We start from the raw sequence: 18,849 nt of genomic DNA, 5'->3' as shown, positions 1-18,849 counted from the left end.
TTCCTTGTTCTTCATGATGCTCTGCGCTTTTAACGGACCTCTGAGACTATCACAGTGCAGGTGCATTTATACGGAGACTTGATTACACACAGGTGGATTGTATTTATCATCATTCGTTATTTAGGTCAACATTGGATCATTCAGAGATCCTCACTGAACTTCTGGAGAGAGTTTGCTGCACTGAAAGTAAAGGGGCTGAATAATTTTGCACGACCAATTTTTCAGTTTTTGATTTGTTAAAAAAGTTTGAAATATCCAATAAATGTCGTTCCACTTCATGATTGTGTCCCACTTGTTGTTGATTCTTCACAAAAAAATACAGTTTTATATCTTTATGTTTGAAGCCTGAAATGTGGCAAAAGGTCGCAAAGTTCAAGGGTGCCGAATACTTTCGCAAGGCACTGTATATATATAAAAATAACTTTTTTTTTTTTAAGCCTGTCACATCTGTGAATGTGGATTTTGTTGTGTTGGTTGATTTGAAAAACAAGAAAACTTAATAAAACTTTAAATTGAAAAAAATAAAGCATGTAGTCCTTGGCTCAGACAGTGTAGTAGTATGAGCTCAATAGCATCTCATTAGTGTGCAAGGTCTTGAGAATCAGCTGTACATGTGACGGAAGAATGCACTGTGCATGCAGAGGGTTGCAATTCCATTGAATTGGGGATAGTTTAACCAAAATATGCCACAAAACCTATAATTACCTCATGTGTGTCCCACAAAAAAGATTCACTGTAAGCTAACATTTTTTATTAATTTAAGCAGAATTCTCCAAATTCCATGGCTTAACTTCCCATGGAAAATTTCCCACCCTTTGTAACCCTAATTATGACACATCCATTTGAAAACCCCCGAGACTCACACTGTATGTCAATGGCATGACACAGTCTGAATGTTCAATCGGGATCTATTTGAGCCTCTGTAACTTCCGTTGTGTTTGTGCCGAGTTATTTGTTATTACTGAATTCCCCAAGAATAAGAGCTTGTCATGAATTTCACAGAGGAGGTATGTTTGGGCATGTCATGTACAGTATCTCTCATGTTACAGTGACCCACCAAGAGTCTACACACACACACACACACACACACACACACACACACACACACACACACACACACACACACCAGCCTCTTAAATGAAATGGTCAGTTAGATTGAGGTCAGTGTGCCCCCCCCCACTGTGGGAGCTCCCTCCATGGCCCACCCCCCTGAACCAATGTAACACCCATGCCAAGAGCAGCTCACAAAAGCAGCGTTACGCAATGCCATTTGCAAAACACAAAAAAAAGAAGGGAAATCTTGGAAAGTACATGATTGACGTCAGAGGGAGCCACATGTAAGAAATTCTTGGCTAATTACTTGGAATGTCCTGGGTTATTGTAAAATGCTCCAGCTTGCGTGGCGTGCTCCAAAGGTGAGTTTTCTGGCCTGGCAATCTCTCTCCTCTTCTAGCCACTCTCTGCTCTGCTCTCCTGTCCTCTCTTCACCTCTCCTCTCCTTCTCTCTTCTCCTCCAGACCCTCTTTTTCACCCACTCTTTCCTGATCATATCTGGCCTATGGAAGCAGCAGTGCAAGATAAAGTGGAGACGGCAGGCCTGTTTCGGTTCCTTCTCATACCCTTTGGACTTGTTGCTGTGCCTGGAATCCCCCTCTCCTGCTATTAGCTAGGGCCTTGAAATCCGAAGATGGAGTGTTTTGAAATGTTGGCAGATTCTGCATGGAAAGTGGATTGCGTCACAATCTGTCAAATTGAAACACAACTGGGCCACATCGTTTTTGGAGGCAGCTGATAAGGTGGCCATACTAAAGTTTACATTTGTTTGTATCGTATCCTCTTTCCAAGCTTATTTTGTCAAAAGTACAAGAGTAGATATAACAAGGGGATGTGTAATGAGTGGTTTTTGTTGGATTCTAGTCTGCTTCTGGAGTAAAGTCAATGGCGACCCTTCTCCCAAAGTGTGCACTTATACACTATACCTCATTGATTGAAAAGGAATGGACTGGTGTAAAGGCGAGTGAACAAGTGCACACTTCAGGAGAACCATGGAGAATCAGAACACTGTCAATCTTTGATGCCGGTATGTTCACTGTTGAGTATTAATACATACTGTAGTCCAATCTGTATGCAACACCTGGCTTTATGAATAGAATTTGCTGCAGTAAGATGACCCCATTGAAGTTGCTCTGAATAGAGCATTCAAAATAACAAAAGTACTCCAACTGAACTCTGATTTTCAAGGCCACAGCAACAACCCTCTACAGGTACTGTAGCAGTGGCAAAAGTGTGCCACAGTGGGGAACATAGGAACTCTGTGGAACACCCTCGGATATTCCCTTCTTAGGAAGTCTGTCAGGAAGTGATTGGGAGCTAAAATGGTAGCGAGGGCCATCTCGAAACAAAGTCAAGCTCAGGGTGCTCTTCCCCCGTCCTGTCCAACGTGCGTTGGATTGGCGTGGTGTTTGGGAGGTTGGATTAGTAGAGACTGGGTGGTACCCAGGGATTTGCAGAGGCCTCTGTGTCGGCGCTAGGAATGGCTTTAAAGTTCTCCCTCTGGACGCGTGCCATTAGAGAGCCAGCCCTGATCGTTCCCCAGTGGGGGGGGAGAGACCCAACACTGGGTTTTTAACAATCCTCCTCCTGTCCGTTTTGCAGATATTCCCTTGAACACTCTAGTGAAGCTAAGGCTGTATTGTTTCACTGAACACTGTCTCTTTACTGTAAGTATAGGATTTGCATTTAGCATCTCATCCATACTCGGCATAACCCACCATATCCTCAGTGCTCTGTACGGTAGCAATGCGGGGTGCATGGTGGGGGGTTAAAAGAGGAACAAAAGCCAGCCCTGGGGTATCAGGGAGTGCCAGGCTAAGGGCATGTTGTTTAATCCAGACGGCTTGGCGGCCAGTTGTTTGTGCTCTGCCTCCTGGCTGGGCACCATGGCACGGCATGCAAAGCTATTCTTGGAGGATCTGGGGAGCGAGTCTCTCTCTTCTTCCCTGAACACCTGTGACTGTGGGTTGCCGTGTTGCAGAGTTGTTGTCCCCCCACTTGGTCCATCACAGTCGAGACAGAGAGACAGCCACAGACTGTGTCTAAACCCAGAGCCTAGAGTAACTGTGGGTAGTGTTATTCCAAAGTGACGTGTGTGTGTGTGTGTGTGTGTGTGTGTGTGTGTGTGTGTGTGTGTGTGTGTGTGTGTGTGTGTGTGTGTGTGTGAACTTGTTGTTCATTTCAATAAAGCTTTTCACATTCACTCCTGGTTGAGGTTAATGTATGTAAGAGGTGTGTGTCTGTGTGGTATGCGCAGTGTGAGAGATGCATGAGAATTGAATGTGTTTGCACATCTGCGTGTGGTGAAGGGTGGTATTGGTGATTAGTAACTGGTACATGTGTATATGCCTGGAAAACACGATCCCACTGTTCATTGTCTGGGGGGACAAGGGCTAAGTAGTGGATGTCTTTTAATCAGAACTCTGCTTGGATACCAGATGGTGGATCCTTTCCTGATAAATGTATGTAGATTAGAGACACACACACACACACACACACACACACACACACACACACACACGGAACTGAACAGTGTTCTTGTTCTACCTTTACACCCTTATGATTGAGTTCCTTTCTGTTTTGACCGCTCATGCCTTTTCATCTAACATGAGTCCCATCCCTAAGAAATATATCTGTAAATGCTAGTTCAAACTAGTTGTGAATGTACAATATTCTTGTGAATGTAAAGTGTGTGTGTCATCGAGCGCTGACTGAAAGGAGGATTGGTGTGTGTTTTAACCAGCTGAAAGGCGTGTTCACCCAGGGAACAGAGGCAGTGACTCACACTTTCTGTTTGTCTCACCGACGTGAACCTGCCTACAGACATGATTCACTGCATGCATGCACACACACACACTCACTCACTCACTCACTCACTCACTCACTCACTCACTCACTCACTCACTCACTCAGACACACACACGCACAGAAACACACACTCATGCAAAACACACACACACACACACATACACACACACACTGTATATCCACTCCATTCTCTGTGCCCTTCAGTAAAAAAAACAGCACATAACATTCTAGGAATATCAATAATAAGTGAAGGTAATGGTTAGAATGTGAGCTGTTTCCTCAGAGCTAACACCTGTGTGTGTAGGTGTGTATTTTCATGTGTGTGTCTACATATGTCGGTACATTTTTGCATGTGTTACTATACAGAATAGATTATTTGCAGCATGTTAGAGGTATGCTATTCTCCCTTAGACTGTGCCTGGAGTTGAGTGTGACGATAAATGCCTTTCAGAAGCATCACTTCTGCATGATGTTACGTGTCAGGAAATCACACCCGCACACTGGCATCCGACCACAGTTTTAGAAAGATAGGGCTGCTTGTTTTAAATATAGGTTATCATCTGCAAAACGAGGTACATTTAGCTTTACAGTGCAAAGTGCTTTGTAACCACAGTGGTCGTGTTAATTTCTTTTCATTCAGTGATCTCTGGTCCCCCTTTTCTGGGGGAGAGGAGAGAGCGAGAGAGAGAAGTTCTGTAGCTAGGAGAAGTCATCCGTGTGTTAGTGTCCTTGTCCAAGGTTTACTGTTAACATGGGATTCTATTCTCCTCACCCCTCTCCCCTTCTACCCACCCTCTGCGCCCTCTCACCGTCTCCCCTCTCCGTTAGCCCGTGCTAATGCAAGCCCCTCCCTAGAGGCTGATGGATGCCTGCTAGAGGAGCCTTCTCCTCAGCCTCCCGACCAACAGAACACCCCTACCCTCCTAATAGCCCATTAAGTCCTCCAGTGTCCTCGACTCCTTGGCAGATCCTCTCCAGGGTGCTTTAAAGATGCCCCACTATCCCATGATCCTTTTTGATGGGCGCCCTTCTTGAGTTTTGGAGGGATCCCTTTGCTCCTTTGGGGAGACAAGCCTTCTGCCTCTACTCCATATTGAGTATCTACTCACTGTACGTTCAAAAGGCAGGGTATGTTATGGGGCTTCTGGGGGGAGAGGGGTGGTTAGGATCGTGCAGGGGGATTGAGTAGCTCCTCTCCTCCTAGCCTACGTTCCCCTCCCATCTTAGAGGGGAGCAGTGATGAACATCCTGAGATGTAGTGAGGCTGGGTGTGCTGATTTTTAATCTAAACCACCTAGCAGCAATATGAATGGAAGACAGGGTGGCGCTATCATCATATTGATTACACCTGTTACAGCCTGAGTTTTGGTTACTGTGTGTAGATTGGTCTGGCTGGCAGGCCAGCCATCATGGCTGGGTTGTCCAGTCTGGTCTGCACTGGGAAGACAGCTTGGCCACCGTGTGTAGGTTACACAGTAGAGGCCGGTTGAGGCTGGGAGGGAGGAGAGGGAGGGAAGAGGAGAGGGCGGGAGGAGGAGAGGGGCAGCTTGGCTTCTGTTCAGTGGTCTATCACGTGTAAGTGTGAGCTGTTGGAGTGTTGAGGTTATGTGTGGGTGGGTTAGTGTGTGTGTGTGTATGTATGTTTGTGTGTGTTGGATCGGGGGGCTCCACTTGAACTACACCGGCTGTGTGCCCAGTGGGGTGGTCTCGCCTGGCAGGAGAGCCCCCCCCCCCACACCTCTACTTCCTGCCTGACCAGCCTGTGTCCTGTCAGTGTGGTCAACTTGGCACAGACACCCCTCACTGACCATATGGAGCACATCCATGTTTATTCAGCTAATGCATCCATCCTCTACCCCTTCCCTATGAGTCAAGCCTCAGGACTATGGCTATTTATTGATCAAGGTGACCGCTCAGGGTTCCGCCACTAGCTCCCTTTTATGGGCTCTCTGACACAATGCAACACACACATATGGCCGTCTCCGCCTTTTCCCTGAATCCTGACCTTCATTTATTTGCTTGTAATTTGCCATCTCAAGGGGGCAATTGGAGTCTTCAGGCTCTGTCCTGTCAAGATGAAGATCTGTCTACTCAGCCAGAAGCTGACCTGGTTTGTGTTGGCTGATTGCTCCATTGAGTGGCTGATTGTCAACATGCCTCACCTCGTATGCAGTTGGAACATCACAGAATCCGTCTTTTCCACTAAATCCTTACTGTCCATGGTTCATAGTCGCAACGGTTACTTTACCTACCATTGTATTATACACAATTGTCCTTTTCTTACATGCTAGTTCGAGACAAGTTAGCTCTTTGCCAACCGAGTGGTTACAATAACCTTACTACTATGTGGAATCGTGACATTTAAAACTCAGGTTGACATTTTCTGTCCATTAGATAGGCCCTCACAGTACACAAAATTGACCAGACGGACATTTGAAATATATGGGACTTGCCTGACAACTCAAGCTGAATTCTTCCGCTACTCTATCGTGAGCTACATACGATCATTTATGTTGTTTGTGTTCCCGGGGATATACTGGAGTATTTACATTGACTCTCCCAGTGTTTTTACACTGCTGCTACTCGCTGTTTATTATCTATGCATCTTCACTTTACACTTTTACAAATGACCTCGACTAACCTGTACCCACGCACATTGACTCTGTACCGGTACACCCTGTTTATAGCCTCGTTATTGTGATGTAATTTTCTTGTTACTTTTGGATTCGATTTATTTTTTACTTTATTTCATCAATTCTTGAGCTGCATTGTTGGTTAAAACCTCTCTGGGATATGTGGGACGGTAGCGTCCCACCTCGCCAACAGCCAGTGAAAGTGCAGGGCGCCAAATTCAAAAGAACAAAAATCTCATAATTAAAATTCCTCAAGCATACAAGTATTTTACACCATTTTAAAGATACAATTCTCGTTAATCCAGCCACAGTGTCTGATTTCAAAAAGGCTTTAAAGTAAAAGCACCACAAACGATTATGTTAGGTCACCACCAACTCACAGAAAAACACAGCCTTTTTTCCAGCCAAAGAGAGGAGTCAAAAAAGCACAAATAGAGATAAAATTACTAAAACTAACCTTTGATGATCTTCATCAGATGACACTCATAGGACTTCATGTTACACAATACATGCATGTTTTGTTTGATAAAGTGCATATTTATATCAAAAAATCTAATTTTACATTGGCGCGTTAAGTTCAGTAGTTCTAAAACATGCAGTGATTTTGCAGAGAGCCACATCAATTTACAGAAATACTCATCATAAATGTTGATAGAAATACAATTGTTATACATGGAATTAGAGATATACTTCTCCTTACTGCAACCAGATTTCAAACAAAAAAAAGCAAACCATGCAATAATCTGAGTACAGCGTTCAGACAACAAAGCAGCCAAAAAGATATCCCCCATATTGTGTAGTCAACATTAGTCAGAAATAGCATTATAAATATTCACTTACCTTTGATGATCTTCATCAGAATGCACTCCCAGGAATCCCAGTTCCACAATAAACGTTTGATTTGTTCGATAAAGTTCATAATTTATGTCCAAATAGCTTCTTTTGTTAGGGCGTTTGGTAAACAAATCCAAACGCACGTTCAGGTCGCGCCGAACGTCGGACGAAAAGTTCAAAAAGTTCCGTTACAGCCCGTAGAAACTTGTCAATCTAAGTATAGAATCAATCTTTAGGATGTTTTTATCATTACTGTTCAATAATGTGCCAACCGGAGAATTCCTATGTCTGTAGAAAAGCAATGGAACGAGAGTTAACTCTCTCTCTCTGTGGCACTCTGCCAGATACCTGGCTCAATCCCCTCTCATTCGCCCCCACTTCACAGTAGAAGCCTGAAACAACATTCTAAAGACCGTTGACAACTAGTGTAGAGGTCGACCGATTAATCGGAATGGCCGATTTAATTAGGGCCGATTTCAAGTTTTCATAACAATCGGTATTTTTGGACACTGATTTGGACGTTTTTTTTATTTTTTATTTTTACACCTTTATTTAATCTTTATTTAACTAGGCAAGTCAGTTAAGAAGATACAAGTATCGGTGGTAGGCAGCAGCAGGCTCGTAAGCATTCATTCAAACAGCACTTTCGTGCGTTTTGCCAGCAGCTCTTCGTTGTGCGTCAAGCATTGCGCTGTTTATGACTTCAAGCCTATCAACTCCTGAGATGAGGCTGGTGTAACCGATGTGAAATGGCTAGCTAGTTAGCGGGGTGCGCGCTAATAGCGTTTCAAACATCACTCGCTCTGAGACTTGGAGTGGTTGTTCCCCTTGCTCTGCATGGGTAACGCTGCTTCGAGGGTGGCTGTTGTCGTTGTGTTCCTGGTTCGAGCCCAGGGAGGAGCGAGGAGAGGGACGGAAGCTAAACTGTTACACTGGCAATACTAAAGTGCCTATAAAAACATACAATAGTCAAAGGTATATGAAATACAAATGATATAGAGGGAAATACTCCTATAATTCCTATAATAACTACAACCTAAAACGTCTTACCTATTGAAGACTCATGTTAAAAGGAACCACCAGCTTTCATATGTTCTCATGTTCTGAGCAAGGAACTGAAACGTTAGCTTTCTTACATGGCACGTATTGCACTTTTACTTTCTTCTCCAACACTTTGTTTTTGCATTATTTAAACCAAATTGAACATGTTTCATTATTTATTTGAGGCTAAATTTATTTTATTGATGTATTATTTTAAGTTGAAATAAGTGTTCATTCAGTATTGTTGTAATTGTCATTATTACAAATAAATGTAAAAAAATTGGCCGATTAATTGGTACCAGCTTTTTCTGGTCCTCCAATAATCGGTATCGGCATTGAAAAGTCATAAATCGGTCGACCTCTAATCTAGTGCAATATGACCCCATTTACACTGTATATTGGAATGGCAAAGAGTTGTAAAACTACAAACCTCAGATTTCCCACTTCCTGGTTGGAATTTTCTCAGGTTTTCGCCTGCCATATGAGTTCTGTTCTACTCACAGACATCATTCAAACAGTTTTAGAAACTTCAGAGAGTTTTCTATCCAATACTACTAATACTGTGCATATATTAGCATCTGGGACAGAGTAGCAGGCAGTTTACTCTGGGCACCTTATTCATCCAAGCTACTCAATACTGCTCACCTGTCACCAAGAAGTTAAGGGCTTGTAAGTAAGCATTTCACGGTATTCGGCGCATGTGACAAATACAATTTGATTTGTGTTGATGTCAAAATGAGGGGTGTTTTACAAAACAAAGTCTTCAGCGATTTGGATAATCTCTACCCAATCAAGAGTATCAAAGCCAATGACGAATTTCTACATGCCACTTTACCCACATGTGTTCTGGGACCAATCAGAACGGTTGGAATGTGTTTGCGTTCTAGAAATCATCGGGGAGGTACTCAGATCCAGACTCATTGCGTAGAAGAAAATTGACATCCGTCGGCGTGGTTAATGTTTGGCCGGAACAAGGAATTTGGGTAGCCAGGCAGGACTGAGCTGAGCTCAGGACTGAGCTCCAGGTCAGCTCAGCTTTACATAGGTTGTTATTTTCTATTTTGAGTAGTGAAATCCATCTGTCCATCGGATACTTAGCAAGGTCCAAACAGTGTGTGTGTGTGTTTGTGTGTGTGATTTGTATGTGTTTGTTTCAGTTTAGCTTTTCTCTTGAAATGCTGCTGTCTGCTCTAAACATGTTGTGATGAGCCTCTCCACGGTTCACTGGGTCCCATCCTAAGGCTGGAGGGGGCTATTTATACCTCTCTCTCTCTCTCTCTCTCTCTGTCTCTCTCTCTCTCTCTCTCTCTCTCGCCACCTCTCTCTCTCTCTCTCTCTCTCTCTCTCTCTCTCTCTCTTTCGCCACCTCTCTCTCTCCCTCTGTTTCTTGTTCTGGCACTCTCTATCTCACCCTCTTGGCTTTTCTCTCTCTCTCTGTCTCCCCCCCGTTCCCAGAAGGCCTTCTGTTTGATATTTCATTAGAGAGAGAGAGGTTGAGTGTGAGGCTTCCTGAGGACACACCAGTATCTCTGGTCTGTGTTTGCTCTGGTTGCCGTGGAGAAGATGATGTGCTCTCAGCCGGCTGTACTGTTTGTCGGCCACCTGCCCCCTCACGGCCCTCTCTTCTTTCCCTGGCTGTCAGGGGTCAAGGTTCAAATGCACTCCACCGCTTTAATGAAAAGAAAACGCGTCCTCCTCCCTGCCACCTCGCTTCCCCTTGTGGCACGCACATATCTCTCTCCCTCGCTCTCTCACATACTCTATTTCTCATGTGCTCTCTCTCTCTCTCTCTCCATTTCTTTCTCTCTCTATGGTCTCTTTCTGTTTTATCTCTCACACTTTCATTCTCTTTGTCGTACTTTGTTCTCTCCCTCTTTTTCTCTCTCCATCCCTCTCCCTTTTGGGTCACATAAGGTGTAGTTGTAACAAATTCTCACAAAGGGAATGGAAGGCACTGGGGGAACAGAAGTGCAGTTAGATTACAATTAGGAGCTTCTCTGGGAGGGGTGTTTGTGTGTGTGTGTGTGTGAGAGAGAGAGACAGACGGGCCAGTCCTCCTCCGGCCCATCAGGCTTTGGTGTCATCTTTCTGCCATCTGCCACTACCACCCTACTAACACACACACACACACACACACACACAAAATGCTACCCATCGACAATTCTTACATCTCTGCCATCCAAATGTGTCTAATCCTTCTCTGTAACGACACTGCATTAGGACTTATATTTGCGGCAGACAAACACACTTGCGCACACACACACACGCGCGCGCACACACAATAAGATGCATATTTTTGCAGTGAGACAGAAGTGAAGTTTGTCACTTGAACACCTTGAGTACCGTAAAGTAGTGTATCATGTCACGTTTGTGTGTGTGTGTGGCGTGCATGCAAGAACATGTGTGTGTGTGTGTGTGTGTGTGTGTGCGAGCGCTTCCTGATTTGCCTGTGTCCCCTGGCGTTGGCTGCTGGTTAGTGATGCGTGGCGCGTCCCCTCTCTGCTCTCTTGGCTAATTAAAATGCCATTATGGCATCGCAGGCATCACGGCCCGCCTGCTCCACCAGCCCCTCCAAAAATAGCCCTGCCAACACACACACACACACACACCCCATCTCTTTGTTGTCTTCCCTCTTTCTCTTTGCGTTCGTCTTCCCACCATCCTTCTTTTTCAGCAGAGGGGAAGGCATGCTGTGTGTGTGTGTGTGTGTGTGTGTGTGTGTGTGTTTGTGTGTGTCCGTGTTTATATTTGTCTGAGAGTGTGTGTGTGTGTGTGTGTGTTTGGAGATGTGTGTGTATTAGTAATTTAGCGTGAGTGTGTGTGTGTGATATGAATGTTTAATCCCCCCTCCTCGCCCTCCATCATGTATTAATCATGACCCCAGTCTGGATGGGCTGAAAATAGCGCCGTGCATCCCAGAAAAACAAAGCTGTATGTGTGTGTGTGTGTGTGTGTCTGTGTGTGTGCGTACCTACTCTACTTGTGCATTGTCCAGCCATTATAGCCAGGCTATCTCCCACTGTTATCCACATGTTGTTAAGGCTCTGCTCTCATCTCAATGCAGTTACAGTGCGTGTTCCTGTATGTGAATGTGCAATTGTTTCTGTCGTTGTGTATATATTGTTTTTTGTGCAGTCGCTACTTTTGCAATTTTGTTTGCTTTTTTGGAGTGGATCGTAAAATGTTGAAAAGAAAGCGCGCTAGTGAGCCGGATTAGAACCCATCCCGAATCTAGCATACTCGTGTCCCGGGGGTCCGTGCCTGTAACCGCTGGACCACACAGGCCACGTGTTTGTGGGTCTGTGTACACATAGACACTAAATGTCATAAGCTGATATACTCTAGATGCTTCGGCTCGGGGGACAAGAGAATCACACCGGATGTCTACCTTTGTAAACATTGTCCCCCCCCCCCTTGAGTGGTTCTGTATTTAGCTCCCTGTTCACTTGATTCACTCCCGGCTGTTGGCCTCCTGCTAAGGTGGTTTGATGGGCTAGTCAAAGCCATGAGACTGGAGCAGTGGTAGTGGGAGAGCGAGGAGAGAGAGAGAGAGACGGAGAGATATAGGAATTAGGTTCCAAGTGGGAGTGTTTCCTTCCTTTCAATAGACTAGTACGCCCAGAAATAGACTGCTTTTCGGTCAGCCCATGCGTTGGCATTACACGTCCCTTCGCATGTCCCTTCGCACTTACTTTCACGCTTTCGGGTCAATTTACAATGATTGGATGAAGGGAGGGATGGAGGGAGGGATAGACGAGAAGGAGAAGGAGAAGGAAACGAGGGGGACAGTGGTTTGTTTAGGAGACCTGCTGTGACAGCTGTTGAGCCAGCAGGGAAGGCGTATGTGTCACCACCAGTCTGGTGATAGTGAGTCCATAGACTTGTTATGCAGTTCTATATACAGTATATAAGCTCCACTGAGCTGTGTGAGTAGGGAAAGTGTGTTTCTGTCTTTATGCAGGAAAGCCGAACAATGTTTTACTGTCTCTAGTTTTTGTTAGCCAATCAGTGTGTTTGTGGATGTGTATGCTCACGTGTGTTTTTGGCTTGCTTGAGAATCATGTCATTTTATATGTGTGGGATTGTCAAGTACTGTGTGTGTGTGTGTGTGTGTGTGTGTGTGTGTGTGTGTGTGTGTGTGTGTGTGTGTGTGTGTGTGTGTGTGTGTGTGTGTGTGTGTGTGTGTGTGTGTGTGTGTGTGTGTGTGTGTGTGTGTGTGTGTGTGTGTGTGTGTGTGTGTGTGTGTGTGTGTGTGTGTGTGTGTGTGTGTGTGTGTGTTTGAGAGTGGTGTGTGTGTTTGAGAGTGTGCGCATATATGTGTGTTTCTCCCCCTCTCCCCCACTGGTCTATTTATAGCCAGGTCCTCCCTGAGCTGATCCAAAGCCTTTTCATGTTACCACTATAATTATCATCCTCACCAAGACGCAACCCTACTGTGTGTGCGCGCACCCGTGTGTTTGTCTGTGTGTGTGTGTGCACGTGCAAACATGTGAGAAATGCATGTGTTTGTTTTAAACAGTAGAAGCATACATAGGTGCCTGCATCCTCGATCCACATTAGTTTATTTTTACATGCCTCTTTCTCTCTCCTCTCCCTCCCTCGCTCCCTCCCCCTTTCTCTCTCTGTGCAGACTCTGAACCAATCACGTTGAAGTCATAACAGAACGCTGAGCACATGCAGCTTCAACTGTGTTGCAGCACTAGGCTAGGCAGAAGCCTCCTCTTCCTCTGCTCTTCCTCTCCTCATTCAACTGGTTTTCTCTACTGCTGTCCATCCCTGGCTTCCCCCCCCCCCCCTCTCTCTCTCTCTCTCTCTCTGGGATATGTAGTCTTTTAGCTGGGCCTCAGTAGAATATACACATTCCCCTTTGTTATCGATGCTGCGGACCATATTTGAAACGGACTCTCCTTCCTCTCTCTCCCCTGCAGATGGACTGCCCAGGAAAGAGCAGCCCTTGGAACTTCTGAAGCCATCTGGCCTCAACCACATCCAATCTGGTAGGAGCACCATGACACTCTCTCTCGCTCTTTCTCTCGCTCTTTTGTTTTCTTTCTTTCTCTATCTTTCTTTCTCTGTCTCTTTCTCTTTCTCTCTCGCTCTCTTTCTCATCTTTCTATCTCTTTGTATCTCTTTCTCCTCTCTTTCTTGTCTCTCTTTCTCTCCCTCTTTCCATGTGCATCTCTCGCTCTCGTTCCTTCTTTCTTTCTCCCGCTCTTTCTTAACCTCTTTCTCTCTCCCTGTGTGTGTTTGGCTCTGCTGTGGGCTCATGCCTTACCATGTGTGTCCCTGCAGGTCTGGCTCAAGGCTAGAGACCAGAGGAAGAATGCGTCACTAAGCAACATGTCTGCGCGCACATGCAACCCATACTACCCCCACAATCCCATACACAGAGTCTATGGGAGAGCACACGTGCACATAAACGTACACACACTGCTTGTGTTGCTACATGCTAGGATGACTATCACCTGTCAAATACTATCATCATTACCTGCATGTCAGCTAAGGGGTCATTTTATTTTGTGAGAGTGGCTGCGAGATGGAGCCGGGAGTGAGGTATCAAACGGCTTGGAAACGGCTTGGAACAACCTGACACAACAATCGTCCCTCAGAGCATGACACTTGGTAATGACTATTTCAGTGGGGAAAGATGTGAGTTCACCAGACGCACACACATCATGCACACAAATGAATGCACACACTCACACCAACACATGCACATGCGAATACACTCATACAGGCACACACGCACCCTTGTGAACGCACACACACTCACACACTGGACTGGTGGCTTTGGGCTGTGGTCGTATACTCACAGTTGTTATTTTTAGGAGTAGATCAGCTTTAATTTTGCAGATAGATTTTGGCTTATATCAATGTAATTGTCTGCATAATTTACCATCCCCCCAATTTTTTAAAATATATTTGCCCTTATTGTCCCCTAACTCTAAAATCCCTCGCCTAATTGTAGTGAACTAATGGGCAACAACAGGCTTCTACTTCCAGCTTATACATAATATATATAACTTTTAACAAGGCACACATGTTAAATTAAATGCATTCCAGGTGACTACCTCATGAAGCTTGTTGAGAGAATGCCAAGAGTGTGCCAAGCTGTCATCAAGGCAAAGGGTAGCTACTTTGAAGAATCTAAAATCTAAAATATATTTTGATTTGTTTAACACTTTATTGTTTACTACATGATTCCATGTGTTATTTCATAGTTTTGTTGTCTTCACTATTATTCTACAGTGTAGATAATAGTAAAGATAAAGAAAAACCCTTGAATGAGTAGATGTCCAAACTTTTGACTGGTACTGTATATACTGTTTCTGTAAAATGTACAGTTGAAGTCGGACATTTACATACACCTTAGCCAAATGCATTTAAACTCAGTTTTTCACAATTCCTGGCATTTAATCCTAGTAAAAATTCCCTACTTTATTTTAAGAATGTGAAATGTCAGAATAATAGTGGAGAGAATGATTTATTTCATATTTTATTTATTTCATCACATTCCCAGTGGGTCAGAAATTTACATACACTTAAATAGTATTTGGTAGCATTGCCTTTAAATTGTTTAACCTTTCTAGGGCAGGGGTCCGCTAGCGGAACCCCTCGGCAACATTCCGCTGAAAAGGCAGCGCGCGAAATTTAGAAATATATTTTTTGATATATGTAAGGTTCACACATTAACAAGTCCAATACAGCAAATGAAAGATAAACATCTTGTTAATCTACCCATCGTGTCCGATTTCAAAAATGCCTTACAGCGAAAGCACAACATATGATTATGTTAGGTCATAGCCAAGTAAAAAAAACAGCCATTTTTCCAGCAAAGGTAGGAGTCTCAAAAAGCAGAAATAAAGATAAAATGAATCACTAACCTTTGATAATCTTCATCAGATGACACTCATAGGACATCATGTTACACAATACATGTATGTTTTGTTCGATAATGTGCATATTTATATCCAGAAATCTCAGTTTACATTGGCGCCTTACATGCAGTAATGTTTTGATTCCAAAACATAAACATTGATATTTGATACAAGTGTTAGTCACAGAATTAAAGATAGACTTCTCCTTAATGCAACCGCTGTGTCAGATTTCAAAAAAACTTTACGGAAAAAGCATAATCTGAGAACGGTGCTCAGAACCCAAAACAGCCAGAGGAATATCCTCCATTTTGGAGTCAACCGAAGTTAAAAATAGCACCATAAATATTCACTTACCTTTGATGATCTTCATCAGAAGGCACTCCCAGGAATCCCAGTTCGACAATAAATGACTGATTTGTTCCATAAAGTCCATAATTTATGTCCAAATAGCCACTTGTTGTTAGCGTGTTCAGCCCAGTAATCCATCTTCATGAGGCGCAGGCACTTCGTCCAGACAAAAACTCAAAAAGTTCCGTTACAGTCCTTTAGAAACATATCAAACCATGTATGGAATCAATCTTTAAGATGTTTTTATCATAAAACATCAATAATGTTCCAACCCGAGAATTCCTTTGTCTGAAGAAAAGCACTGGAACGAGAGGTAACTCCGTCGGGAGCGTGCGTCCTGAGACCAAGGCACTCTGCCAGACCACTGACTCAGAGGTCTCATGAGCCCCTCCATTATAATAGAATCCTCATTCAAGTTTCTAAAGATGGTTGACATCTAGTGGAAGCCGTAGGAAGTGCAACTTTATCCATATCTCAATGTGTATTCGGTAGGCCAAGCTTTGAAAAACTACAAACCTCAGATGTTGCTTCAATATATCCACATACTTTTCCGTCCTCATAATGCCATTTATTTTGTGAAGTGCACCAGTCCCTCCTGCAGCAAAGCACCAACACAACATGATGCTGCTACCCCCATGCTTCACGGTTGGGAGGGTGTTCTTCGGCTTGCAAGCCTCCCCCTTTTTCCTCCAAACATAACAATGGTCATTATGGCCAAACAGTTCTATTTTGTTTCATCAGACCATAGGACATTTCTCCAAAAAGTACGATCTTTGTCCCCATGTTCAGTTGCAAACCGTAGTCTGGCTTTTTTATGGCTGTTTTGGAGCAGTGGCTTCTTCCTTGCTGAGCCTTTCAGGTTATGTCGATATAGGACTTGTTTAACTGTGGGTATCGATACTTTTGTATCTGTTTCCTCCAGCATATTCACAAGGTCCTTTGCTGTTGTCCTGGCATTGATTTGCACTTTTCTTAACCAAAGTACGTTCATCTCTAGGAGACAGAACGCGTCTCCTTACTGAGCGGTATGATGACTGTGTGGTCCCATGGTGTTTATACTTGCGTACTATTGTTTGTACAGATGAGTGTGGTACGTTCAGGCGTTTGGAAATTGCACCCAATGATGAAACAGACTTGTGGAGGTCTACAATTTGTTTTCTGAGGTCTTGGATGATTTATTTTGATTTTCCCATGATGTCAAGCAAAGAGGCACTGAGTTTGAAAGTAAGCCTTGAAGCTTCAGAAGCTTCTAAAGCCATGACATCATTTTCTGGAATTTTCCAAGCTGTGTAAGGGAACAGTCAACTTAGTGTAAGTAATCTTCTGTGTCATACAGAAAGTAGATGTCCATCCCGACTTTCCAAAAGTAGTTTGTTAACAAGACATTTGTGGAGTAGTTGAAAAACAAGTTTTAACCTCTTGAGTGTAGGGGGCAGTATTTTGATGTTTGGATGAAAAACTTACCCAAATGAAACTGCCTATTTCTTAGGCCCAGAATTTAGAATATGCATATAATTGTCAGATTAGGATGGAAAACACTCTAAAGTTTCCAAAACTGTCAAAATATTGTCTGTGAGTATAACAGAACTGATATTGCAGGCGAAAACCTGAGGAAAATCCAAAGAGGGAAGTGCCTTCTATTTTGTGATCCATTGGTCCATTGGTCCATCGACGGTGGGTTTGTGCCCACAGGTTGTTGCCTGTGTTGTCTGGTGAAGACCTGCCTTGCAACAGGCCTACAAGCCCTCAGTCCAGCCTCTCTCAGCCTATTGCGGACAGTCTGAGCTACAAATAAAGTAAATCCCTTGAATGAGTATGTCTGTCCAAACTTTTGAGTGGTACTGTACACGTTCATACATACACACATATACATAACATATAAATATATACACATACATACATATAAATACATACACATACATTTAACAAATATTTTTTTTCCTTTATCACTTTATGACCCTACAACCCCTCCCCTAATTGGAGTAAACTAGTGAACAACGACGCTTAGGCCTCTACTTCCAGTTTATACATACTATGCACATTTTATGGACACAGTCTATTTTACAATAGTTCTGTTTTGTTTGTTATTAGTCCTGTCTTTCCTCGACCCTCAACCTCCCATCAATTTCCCATGTCCATCCGGTTTGATTTCTATTTGCCATATCTTTCAAACTGTGCTCTTTCTCAAAGGTTCTTAACCTATATGCATTTTACGGACACAGTATGTTTTACGTTTAGTTATCTTGTTGTTATTAGTCCCAAACCTCAGCTCCATTCAACCTCTCCCATCTATCTCTTAACACCATCCATATTGGATTTCTATTTGCCATATATTTTTTAATTGTGCTGTGATGCTTCACAAAGGTTCTGAACCTTTCTATTCTCATAGTTTCTACAGATTGTACATTTATTATTATATTATTGATCGATTGACTTTTCAGATTACCCAGTAGTGCTATCTGCAGGGTTAACTCCAGGTAAATATTGCAATTCTTCAGCCATTCCTGGACCTGTGGCCAAAAACAAGCAACATATGGACAGTACCAAAACAAATGATCTAATGCTTCTGTCTCTTCTTAGAAAAATCTAGAGAGTTGGGAAGGTTGTATCCCCCATATAAATAACATTCTATTGGTTGCAAGAATTTTGTATAATAATTTCAATTGAAAAATTCTACGTTTTGACTCCGGCGTCGTTTTGCGTATCAGTTCATAAACCATGTGCCATGGAATCGGTATGTCAAAAATCTATTCCCAACTATTTTGCTATCTATATGGAACGGCTGTCGATTTTTTGGGGTCCTTAAATAATACTGGTATACTTTTTTATTTATCACAATTTTCTTTAACCAATTATGGTCTTTGATGTAGGGCCGACAGACAAGTTCCTTACTTTCTCCCCCTTCCACTTGCTTCTTCCATTTTTGTTGTTAATTGTAATTTCGAGTAGAGCAGACATTTCCATATATTTTTGTTAACTGCATGGGTGACAACTCCACCAGTCGTATTTATGATAGCATTTACAAAGATTATGCCGTTTTCATACATTTTTTCTCCAAAAATATATATATTTTTCCAAATTAATTAGTATATTTGAATTTAACCATAATATTTATTCTAACGTTTGTTCTGTCTTTTCTGGTGGATTAAACTGAAATTGCAACCAACTTTCTACAGCTTTAAAAAAAAAAAAAAGCTATATTTTGGAGATTATTTCCTTTTCAAATAACTGAAAGTGAGAGGTTGTAATCTGAA

At 43.2% G+C, this 18,849-nt stretch overlaps 1 protein-coding gene across 4 annotated transcripts in view; it reads left to right on the top strand.

Annotated features, from left to right (window-relative positions):
• The window catches only part of LOC139380414 (histone deacetylase 4), a 227,265-nt gene that overhangs the window by 73,981 nt on the left and 134,435 nt on the right, over positions 1-18,849 (top strand). For 2 of the 4 annotated variants that reach the window (XM_071123071.1, XM_071123070.1), the window contains exon 2: positions 13,298-13,366. In XM_071123071.1, coding sequence (XP_070979172.1) covers positions 13,298-13,366 — 69 coding nt within the window. Of the gene's footprint in view, positions 1-13,245; positions 13,367-18,849 lie in introns of those variants that run through there. The other 2 variants (XM_071123069.1, XM_071123068.1) reach the window with 1 other exon arrangement.

Source organism: Oncorhynchus clarkii, chromosome 22, assembly GCF_045791955.1.
Source record: "Oncorhynchus clarkii lewisi isolate Uvic-CL-2024 chromosome 22, UVic_Ocla_1.0, whole genome shotgun sequence".
Taxonomy (NCBI): domain Eukaryota; kingdom Metazoa; phylum Chordata; class Actinopteri; order Salmoniformes; family Salmonidae; genus Oncorhynchus; species Oncorhynchus clarkii.
The sequence above is the reverse complement of the archived record's forward strand: the minus strand, read 5'-3'. Positions and strand labels throughout refer to the sequence as shown.